Here is a 10610-nt window from a genome sequence, read left to right as displayed (position 1 = left end):
CAAAAACTCTAAGCCTCGGACCCAGAGCTTTACGATGATGAGCCATGTTGTCGGAGACTTGAACTCAGGTGGATGAGATGAAAATCTACCATCCCAACCACTTGAGCTAAGACCATTTGAAAATGAAATATTATGCAAAAAAAATCCCCAGCTAAAAACAATATGGAACTTGATTTTTTTTTGTTGTTATTAAAAGAAACAATCTCCAACAAAAATGTACTTTCTTATTATTTAATAAAAAATTAATCTTAAATTATCCCAAAATATCTACTATCTCAACAAAAATAACATCAAATATAATATAAATATGAAAATTAATTTGAATTAAAAAAAAACCAAACAGAAAAACATTGAAGTTTAAAAAGTAGAAACAGTAGATATTCTCAATAGCCACTAGATCTATGGGGATAACGTGCAGGGTATGGCACGTATTTCTATGAAGGCAGAATATTTAAACTCTCCACGTGTGAAACGATTCCTCGAGTAGTAAAACTAGAATAACTATAATATTCAAATTGTATAAGCTCGACCATCGAGGCGGGTTTTGATTAAATGAATTGACCGAAATTAGAGATAAGTGAAGTCCGATCGACCGGGATGGGCGTGGAGAACATTGACCTCACCTAACCTTACGACGATAGCGGCGGCCCCCGACAGTCTTTCCTCACCGCGCTCAGCAACGCTTCCTTCACCTCCTCCACTTCCTACAGAATTCCCAGCCAATCGCAAATATAAAAAAACAAATAGAACCCAGCGAATCACAATATAGAATTCCCAGCCAATATCAAAACAATGGATATCTATATATCTTACATGATCTTGCAATTTCATGGTTGCAGTCATTCGCAATTGCAGGCGTGATGGATCATGTTCATGATGTGTCGTGCAGGTGGTCATAGAAATAAGAGGGACCCCCATTTCTCTGAGACACTTCAGAAGTGCAGTCATCAAATCAATCGTATTTGTTGGCCCGTCGACTACCACTAGTATTCCCATTTCATCGCAGGTATCAGCAACAGTACTGCCTCCCAGCTTTAATACTTCAACTGTTACCACACTGTCGCTGCCTTCAGTACTTGCAGAGCCTTGTTGTAGGGCTGTGCTAGTTCCTGCACTTTCCTGAGATTGAGCCCGTAGGGGCTTCTTCAATTCTGATTCCAACTGCTTATTCGTTTCTTCAAGTTGTTCCAAATGAGACTTGAGACTGCTTAAATGCTCCCTTGTATAGGCCAACATGGAAACCTTGTCTTTCTGCAAATATGTCAATAACAACAACTCATTTTTTGGACCTACTTTACCTAAAGTTTAAGAGAAACGCTGGTTATAGAGATTATAGCTAAAATCCCATTAATCCCAAGGTCAATGGATACTCCTAACATTTCATTTCCCAAAATTGTATTTTTATGGAACGTACCCTTGAGATTTGAGGTAAGAGTGAACGCAATGCCTGGAATTTCTCCTTCAATTCTTCTCTTCTCCTACGCTCAGAAATTATATGATGAACCTGCCTGCTAGAAACCATTCTTCCTGGTAGTGTGTGGCTCCCAGACATTGAGATTTGTCTGAGTCTCTCTGCAAGAATATTCCTGAAGATTGCTAGGCATCTCTTCAATATATACTGACCCTCAACTACGGGCGGGGTCTGCACTTCACTTGGTGGTCTCCACATGTCAAATGCGCTGAGCATCATGTTCCTCTCCTTACTCATTTTTTGGAAAAGCCGCATATCTGAGACGCTAATTTGCGAAGAGGAACGTAGGGCCGCCTCATGATCATGGCCACTGATCAAAAGCTCCGAAGAAGAAGGCAATTGCAACGTTTGCAGGTATGGATAAAACCCATTAGCCGATCCCATGACGATAGGCGGGGGTATATTGATTTGATCTACCGGACTGATGATGGGATACCGGACCAGTGATGAACCCTCAGGGCTGTCAATGGAGCATGCCGGCAACGAGGAACATGATGAAGTTGATATGGTCGTGCCAGGCATGAGCATGGGGACGGCAATACTGGGAGGCACAATTACACTCGCCAGAAGCCTTGAAATTCGCGAATTGTTCTGCTCATCCGCTTGAACCTGCAAGTGAAACCATGGAATTAACAGAATCCCGGAGGCGTGGTAATTGCGCCCATAGTTCAGCGTGTATAATGTAATAATATCTTACCAAATTTGTTGTTCCGAGTTCTATCACGCCGTTTCCACAAGGAATGAAAACTGCAGTCTATGAAATAACCAAATGTCAGCGTGACGGTGACGAGGAGTACCGATCTGATCTCAACCACAAACAATAAAGAGGATCTTGCCGAGTGTCTGAAATGGGTCATGGCTGGATGAACACTCACCTGAATACCAGCGGCCTGCATCCATGGTTCCAATTAGAGAAGTAAAAACACTAAAATTCATGGCCCTCGGAAGCGTTTTATATGCTGAAATATTGCGCTCGCAATGACAATTTGAATCTACGTTGAATTAGAAAATTAATTATGTTACCTTGTAAAAATGTTCCTGGACTTCGTTAGAAGTGAACCGCAGGAGCCCGTTGAGCGTTAACCAGACATATGGCCATCGATTCAATGCCAAACCTGGAACTCTGCGTTGGAGCATGCATTACATTGTAACCAGAATTAGCAAGTGGGCAGAAGGAGGAGATAAGTGTGCTAAACGGCAAGCAGGTTTTAGACCTAAACATTCCACAGTTGATCATTGCATAACCTTAAGGCACGTCATTAGGAAGAAGTCTTTTGTTGCTTTGTTAATTTCAGAAAAGCGTTTGACTCGGTTCCTAGGGATAAAAATGGAGGAACTTGGGGTTCCTAAACATTTGAGAGCAGCTGTGCATACGTTGTATGAAGAGGTGAAAGTCAAAATTAGAACTTCAGCAGTTATTTCTGAAAGTTTTAGAAGCGATATCGGGGTCAAGCAAGGTTGCCCACTGTCTCCTACCCTTTTTGGTTTATATATCGACAAGCTTGAGGAGTAGTTAAATTCGCAAGGGAGTGATGGTATCTATTTGTGCAAGTTTGTTATAAGGCTTCTTTGTATGCACATGACCTTATTGTGATTGCTAAATAGGCTCTTGGTTTGCAAGAGCACTTACTATCCCTAGCATTTTTGTAGAAGTGTGGGGATGCAAGTCAATATCAGCAAAATGAAAGTAGTGGTCTTCTCTAAGAAAAGAAAACATAACCAGCATAAGTTCTACTTTGAAAGCAACATTCTGAAAGAAGTTGCGGATTACAAATACCTCGGAATTGACTTCAACAAAAGTCTAAACTAGAATGGTTGTAGAAAGAAAAGAACTTTGGGGGGTTGGAAAGCATTTTATGCTTTTCAAAATAGGTGTAGAGATGCAGAGTTATGGGATTGGAAGACCACTCAAACTCTTTTTGGGCTTCTAGTGAAGTGAAACAGGGACTGCCCCTATTGAAGCAATTGCTATGGTGCCAATCATAAGGTATTTAAAAAAAATTGAGCAAATGTAAGAGGGTAGATGGCCTAAGGTTGTCTTTAATGATAGATTGTGCAAGAGCAAAAAAACTTGGATGTAGCAAAATAACAAATGGTTTAGTAAATGGGGTATTTGCTTGAACGGGTGTCCCATAAACAACAAACAGAAAAAATCCGGTAACAAACCCATTCTCTTCCGCATATATTATCATAATATATTCTTAAAATAATTGTTTAATTATTAACTAAATTGCTATATAAAATCCCTTACATAAATTTTAAATTCATTAAAATATAAATCTCAATACTTTATATCTATACGGAGAAAAATCTCAATATTTCACCTGTTTCACTATGGACTGTTCATAATTCCATTTCTCTAAAACATTTCCCAAATATAATTTTTTTTTTTTTTTTAATTTGGTCGCATAGATCGTACATTAAACTTACCCAGCATCCAGAGCAAAGCGACAAAGCTTGTACAAAATAAAAAGGGTTTGGCCTACACTCTGGCACGGGGTCGTGGAGGAACCAGTTTCCATCTCTGGGTTAAACCATCCGTCCTTACCTGCTAACTCTCTGCAAAACTTAGATACAAAATGTAATGTCGTTAAGTTTTGTTTACTGATATTCATGGCACACAAACTCATAAGAATGGAGGGCCATGCCTAAAGGTATGACAATGCTTCTCATTATTTCTTGCAGGGAGTGGCCATCCAAGTAGAAAATGAAGTCCATGATCATCATAACTTAAAAGCAGTGGATGAAATGGGCGCAAGGGGAGGAGAGTGGTGGTAGTTTGAGGAAAGGGTTTAAGAGTCGCGGCCAGATGTTTGAAAGGGGAAGGAAAGCGGTGATTTGTGATGGAATACACGGAAAAGGGGTTTAAGATTGCATAAGGAACGTGGGAAATTTGTTTTCAAACACCGCCGTGGGCCGTGGTTCTAGAAGCTGAGAAGGGTCTAGCGAATTTGGATGGAGTTTTGGATTTGAATGAATGAATGACTTTGAAGGGCGGGATCCTATTATTTTTATTAAAAAGTATTTAATAAGGCAGTGTGGGCACCAGGGTAGGAATTTCAAATCTGACCGTTTTTGAAAATGTAGCGTCTGTTTTGAATATTTTAACGAATAATGTTCATTTTAAACACATCATCAAGATACATCAAAAGCACGAGAGCAGAAAAGTCTTCCATGGTATTAAAAGGCTTACATTGCAGCACAGATCTCCATCCTAACCACCTACTTATAAACAAGGAATTAACAGAAAATTTTCAAACAGTGTTCAGATATGAGGAAACCCGCTTATGAAAGCAGTATATAGAATTTTTTTAAGGATATTATAGCATAGTCATATTATGTAAAATTCGGATGGGAAAGTTCTTATTAAACTTTTTCAACCACTCTGAATATACATCATTAACATAATATTAGTCTCACATGTTTATAGAGACCGTGAGAGAAAATTCCAGAATATATTTAGGAGATCTTCACGCTATAACACACTTATAAGACACATATGGAAATTATATTATTATATTTAAGTAGAAAATTATAATACACTTATAAGACACATATGGAAATTATATTATTATATTTAAGTAGAGAATTATCCCTGAAGAACAATTTGCCCATCAAATTCCTATCTTAGATGGAAAGGGTTTCTATTTATGGTGTCTAATTAAAAGAAAGTTTATAATAATGGGTTGAACATAATGAATAGCCAAATTAAATGTTACAAGGATAAATAAAGAACAGATAAATAAAGAAACCAAATGGTCTGCATCTATCGCCATGGGGACCCATAAAATAGCAGAGACAAGGGTTTCACCCATAGGAGAATTTAACAATTTGCTTTTATCTTTTTGTGAAGCGACTTCCCAATCCCAAGCAATACTCGTGAATCCAACTATTTGCTTAGGTATAAGTGTATCATCTAATCTTTTTTATTCCCAAATTAGCTTCCTGATAGCTATGGTACATCTGTAATTTCTTTTTGGTATGAAACCCAATGTTTAAGATGGGATGATTTGGTATTGTAGCGACTACTTCTATTTATACTTATAAGATGGGATGATTTGGTATTGTAGCGACTACTTCTATTTATATTTATAGAGGTCATTTCTAAATTTTGATTTGAGGAAGAGGTATAGTTTATGTGTATTACTCCTATTATCTTTATTAGAGGAGTAGTTTTTAAAATTCATATATATAAATAAATAAAAGGGTTTTTTGGGTTATTTTTCATTACTTTAATTTCGTAGTAGATATATTCCAAAAGGGATTCATTTTCTCCAAAGTCTTATTGAAGTTTAATTTCGTAGTGGATATATTCCAAAAGGGATTTACTTTCTCCACAGTCTTATTGAGGTTTGGGGTCATTTATGTTAAGAGCATGCAAATAATTTTTTTGATGTCTTTTAATATATTTTTCAGTAAGAGGACTTTTTAACAAGTTTTTTAAAGTTGTAGGAGTTTTAGAGGGTTTTTTAATAACTTTTTAACAAGTTTCTAGTGGATTTAATCTTGCAGATTCTATCATTTTTAAAGAAATATTTAATGTAGTATTATTTATCAAGACATGTGATACTACTTATATCTTATGAGAAATCGCTTCTATTTCTTGCTTCTGTTCTTTCGCTACATCTAACAATTTGAGGGAGTTTCTACGCAAATCATCTATGTTGAACTCCATGTATGTTGATTGCATATTAGACCAATTTAGCATTTTGCACTCATCACCGAAACTTTCAATTGTTGATGATGATCTAATAGGAACATATTCTCTCTTAAGCTTCAAATATTCATAACAATATCTGAAGGGAACATTTAATATATTCCTCCCACAAACAAAGTGTTCTTCTCCACCAGGAAATCTTTTAGTTATTTGTGAATTTTCTCCAGGGAGGGACAATCTAGAAAACATGTTTAGATTAACATTCGTGGAAATAGATTGAGGGTTATGGTTCATTTCCATATTATCCTTGCATGCTAGACAATCTATATGACTACTCAAATGTTCAAAAAATTCTTTGAGTTGGCCTGTAGACTAATTCTATTTACATATATGTGGGTAGTCTATTATGTGCAATGGGGTCTCTCTAAATGATAAAGAGTCTTTTGAGATTTGTGGTGTAATGAGTTTTCCAGGCTGATTGTGGAGAACAAGTTGTTAAACAATTTGAGATTGAATGTTTTCATATTTTTCTTCCCATTCAAGATGATATAAAATGCTAGTCCAATCAAATGTGATTTTTTGTGTTTGATGGGAAATGTCTTGCTCCACCACGTTGTGCAGGCATGAGGTAATCAAAACTTTGGAATGCAAAGAAGGGTGTCATTGCCAAAACACATGATGACCATACTTTTTAATTGTATGATCCAAGAATGGGTATGCAAGTGAAAGAAACATGTAAGATGTAGTCTTTTAAAAGAGCATAAATATAAGGATCATCTAATGCAATTGGGTATTTAGGGCATACAATAACAAATGCAGATCCATCATGAAGAGGCGGAATAAAACCACTAATGAGGGAATTAGCGAACTTTCAACGACAACTATGAATAACATAGGAATTAGATGAAACATTCATATATGGATGGACTCAAGGGCCAAGATCAAATTTGATAGCTCTGATATGGCAATAAGTAAAATTTGTTGGATTCACACTTATAGTTGGGGAGGGGTTGGGGGGCGGGGATGGAATCAATACAATATAATTTCTTGTTTAAACATTCAAGCACCATAAACATCAATCTTATAAGCAGAAACTGAAACACAAGATATACTTGGAAACCATTCCGAGAGAAAATCACAAAACATTTTATAAAATTTTTTGTAGGCACCGACCTACTATTACAAACTTTGTAGGCACAAACTTATAGGGGAAATTGATTCCACCTTGTTATAAGATTTGTAGACACCAACCTATAAGGGACACCAGTCCCTTTTGCTTCTTTATAGGCACCAAACTATAGGAGACACCAATCCCCTTTGCTGCTTTGTAGGAACCAACCTATAAGACACATTAATCCCCTATGAAATTTGTAATCTTCTCTGTAATGTTCCACTCTGCTTCTCTGAATTTTTCTATGTTTCTTACTTTGTGAAGTCACCTTATGTTGTGTTGCTTTGAACCAAATGCTTCCAACTCAAAATTTAAATGGGGCCACTTCCACACATTTAGAAATTTCACTTTATAAAAATTACCCATTCACAGTACTTCAATATGATTAGGTGCTCCCTTCAATCCCAACATATGAAATTGAACTATATGCTAGCCAATGTAATATATGTAGGTGCTTCCTTCAACCCACTTGACAATTTTTTCTCACAACACCAAGTACTTTATTTTAACAATATTATGTTATTTCCACTAGTTCACAGACATTAGCACCTGAGCACTTGAATAGAATCACCACATACAACCTTGTGATGTACCCAATTTCTTACTGCAATTCGAAACACTGGCTCTCTCTTCAATCCAAATTAGCAAATCTTGGTGTGTTGAGAAATTGGGAAGCTTTGGGATGAATTCCCTAAAGGGAAACTCTCTTTCCCCAAATAAAACCCTTTAAAATCCCCAAGAGAATTTGATTAAAATAAATAAGTATTATTATTAATATACAAAATTGGGCAAACAATTGATATATTTAAAAGGGAAATTAAATTTTTGGTATTTTCCCTCTATGTTAAAAGATTTTCCTTACCAAGAACAAGGATTATGTCGATATTAAATATCACCTAAGCAAATTTTATATAAAGAGAGAATCCATATATGATTGCATGAAATGAGCTTGAATTTATATTCTTTGAGGTTAGCATGGCTTGCAGTTCAGTCTATTTACATATGTACATCATCTTACATCAAATCTATGGCTTTCATTTATGGCTCGTTTTTCTATAATTTGACTCACTATATACTCTGTACAATGTCTCGCTGAAATGAAGACTCACACTCTCGCAATACACTTTGTGGCATGCAATAGTTTCAGATCGAATCATTGAGCCGAGAGGCTCACTATACAACCTAGTGTGATGTGTAATCCTATTCGTCTGTCATCAAAGTTGAAATTTTGCTCATGTGGGCCCAAATAAAAAATTTAAAAAATAAATAAATAAATAACTATACAAAATATTTAAATAATGTCGATTCATAAAAAAATTTGCAAGTGAAGAAATTGGATCTCTCTCAGCTCATGTTAGATTTGTATTTAAGATGGATCTATGTTGGTTGACCTTGATGCTCGTATTTCTAATATGAGTGTAGCACGTTGACGTGTATTTTATTATGGTTCGATGGATCGTTTTCCTCAGTGGGCACTCGTATAATTTCTATGGTCTGTATGATTCTCTATTGTGATTTGATTCTTTCTTGTGGTGCATATTTACTATGGCTCATATTTATTGGGGTCACTTCTTTCTTGTGGGATCGCACTTCATGGCTCAAGTATGTTTTGGCATTGCTCTGTGGCTATACTCCTACAGTATTTCTCACATAAAATGGTATCACTTATATTGAAAGTTCCTCTTGCATGTTCTATGGTTATTTTATATATTACAATGGCATCATTAATTACTCTTTCATGTTATGAGTTTGACCATAACTTTGTAGTTCACAACAACAACTTCATTGTCTTAGATAATGAGAATTAATATGGCATTATGTTTTTTGTGGGCCTATTGTAGCGGCTACAACCACCCTTCAAAATTTTGGCTTGCACCCAATTTCGGAGCCTCCCTTGAGAGTTTCACTTGATGACTGCACACACTCGGGTTCACTCCATGAGCTTGCATGAGTCTTCGCATTCACCTTGCTTGTTCATTTCACCAAGCCTTGCATGTTGATGTCAAAGTCATGCTTGCGACCATGTTCTGGTTATGCTCAGAGTCTTCACTTCATGTGTACTTGTTGTGTTCGCTATGAAAACATCTATCGCACTCCCACATGGCGTCACATTCACTGTCGCACAAGCGTTGTCACGGTCAACCAACGATCAATCATAAGTGTCGCGCTTGTCACTTACACCATCGCTCAGTCATGTTGTACATGTGTGTCTAGATGGTTGGAGTCGTCTCGTTGTTGAGTCATGTAAGTGTGTGTTTGCAAGATCACATATGCATCTTTTACTCGTGCACACACTTAGTCATTTTGCTGAAGTTCTGATGACCAAACTCTCCTCTGACAGCTAGACCATCACCCTGCCATAGACTCAATCGACTCTCACCCAGAATAGTGCAGAAGCACCAAGCAAGTCATTTCAAGTTGCGCTGCCCACAAGAAAATCAATCAGTCTCCATTTTGGTCAACTAGAGAGTTTGACCCAGCCGCCACCCCGAGATTGACTCCACTAAAAACTTGCGCAGAGAGCAACAGGCTGGACAAACACCCAGTGCCCGTCCCTGTCTCTCTTAGAAAATTGCATAATTTTTCTAGCCATCCCTCCCGATAATCGGCCGACTGCTCATCCAAAAAATTGTGCAGTTTTCATGAGCACACCCTCTGCTGCCCAACAGTTTGCTCAAATCAGAAATTGCGTAAAGATGATCAATAGGTTGGCCTCCCAGCATAAGTGAAATTTCCCTCGCCAAAAAATCCTAGCAGCAAACTGCCAGTTCCCTCTAGGAATTGCGTAGTTTTTGCTGCCAAGCTCCAGGTAGCTGATTGCCAGTTCCCATAAGGAATTGCACAATTTCTATTGCTAGTGACCCAGCATCTAGCTGCCAGTTCCCTCTAGGAATTGAGTAGTCTTGGTTTCCAAGGTCCCAGTCCTCCAAAAAATTGCGCAATTTTTGTCTACTAAGCGTCCTTGTAGCCCAGCCTGTTCCTCCAAAAAATTGCGCAGTTTTTGCTGCTAAGCCCGTTGCCCGCTCGTTCTAGAAACTATGTAGATTTTTTTTGCCTAGCCTTCCTGTAGCCCAGAATGTTCCCCTCAATTACTGTGCAGTTTTGTCCTCCAGCTGAGCCAAGCCTCGCAGACAGTGACTATCGATCTAAATTTCCCAACTTCATCACCAAGTGACTCTTGTGTAGTTTTCATCAACAATGCTCGGAGCCTCCATCCCACCTTGCAACCTCATTGCCTCTCCCGATCACCTACATCTGAAATTATCATGTATCATGGTAGACTAGGAGGTTTTTGGATTTGATGTCGTCCC

The 10610-nt window shown here is 37.6% G+C and overlaps 1 protein-coding gene across 1 annotated transcript; it reads right to left on the bottom strand.

Moving 5' to 3' along the window:
• Positions 1-629: 629 nt before the first annotated feature.
• Positions 630-4144, bottom strand: LOC149185739 (putative transcription factor bHLH041). Its single transcript, XM_089409131.1, has 8 exons — positions 4094-4144; positions 3902-4038; positions 2495-2594; positions 2347-2361; positions 2169-2225; positions 1415-2080; positions 814-1251; positions 630-704 (listed from the first exon to the last, which is right to left on the bottom strand). Exons 1-8 carry the CDS (start codon positions 4142-4144, stop codon positions 630-632), a joined length of 1539 nt encoding a protein of 512 aa, XP_089265257.1.
• Between the last annotated feature and the right edge of the window lie 6466 nt (positions 4145-10610).

Source organism: Pinus tabuliformis, chromosome 3_1 (genome assembly GCF_031772625.1).
Source record: "Pinus tabuliformis cultivar Carrire ecotype Pingquan chromosome 3_1, CPIR1, whole genome shotgun sequence".
Lineage (NCBI taxonomy): Eukaryota > Viridiplantae > Streptophyta > Pinopsida > Pinales > Pinaceae > Pinus > Pinus tabuliformis.
This window is presented reverse-complemented; position numbering and strand designations above follow the sequence as displayed.

Excerpts from the sequence above, each read along its gene's own strand:
- LOC149185739 (XM_089409131.1), bottom strand. The coding sequence starts at position 4,144 with ATGAGAAGCATTGTCATACCTTTAGGCATGGCCCTCCATTCTTATGAG. Across the intron at positions 2,081-2,168 it reads AACTCGGAACAACAAATTTG|GTTCAAGCGGATGAGCAGAA; the intron begins GTAAGATATTAT and ends TTTCACTTGCAG. Across the intron at positions 1,252-1,414 it reads TCTTACCTCAAATCTCAAGG|AAAGACAAGGTTTCCATGTT; the intron begins GTACGTTCCATA and ends ACATATTTGCAG.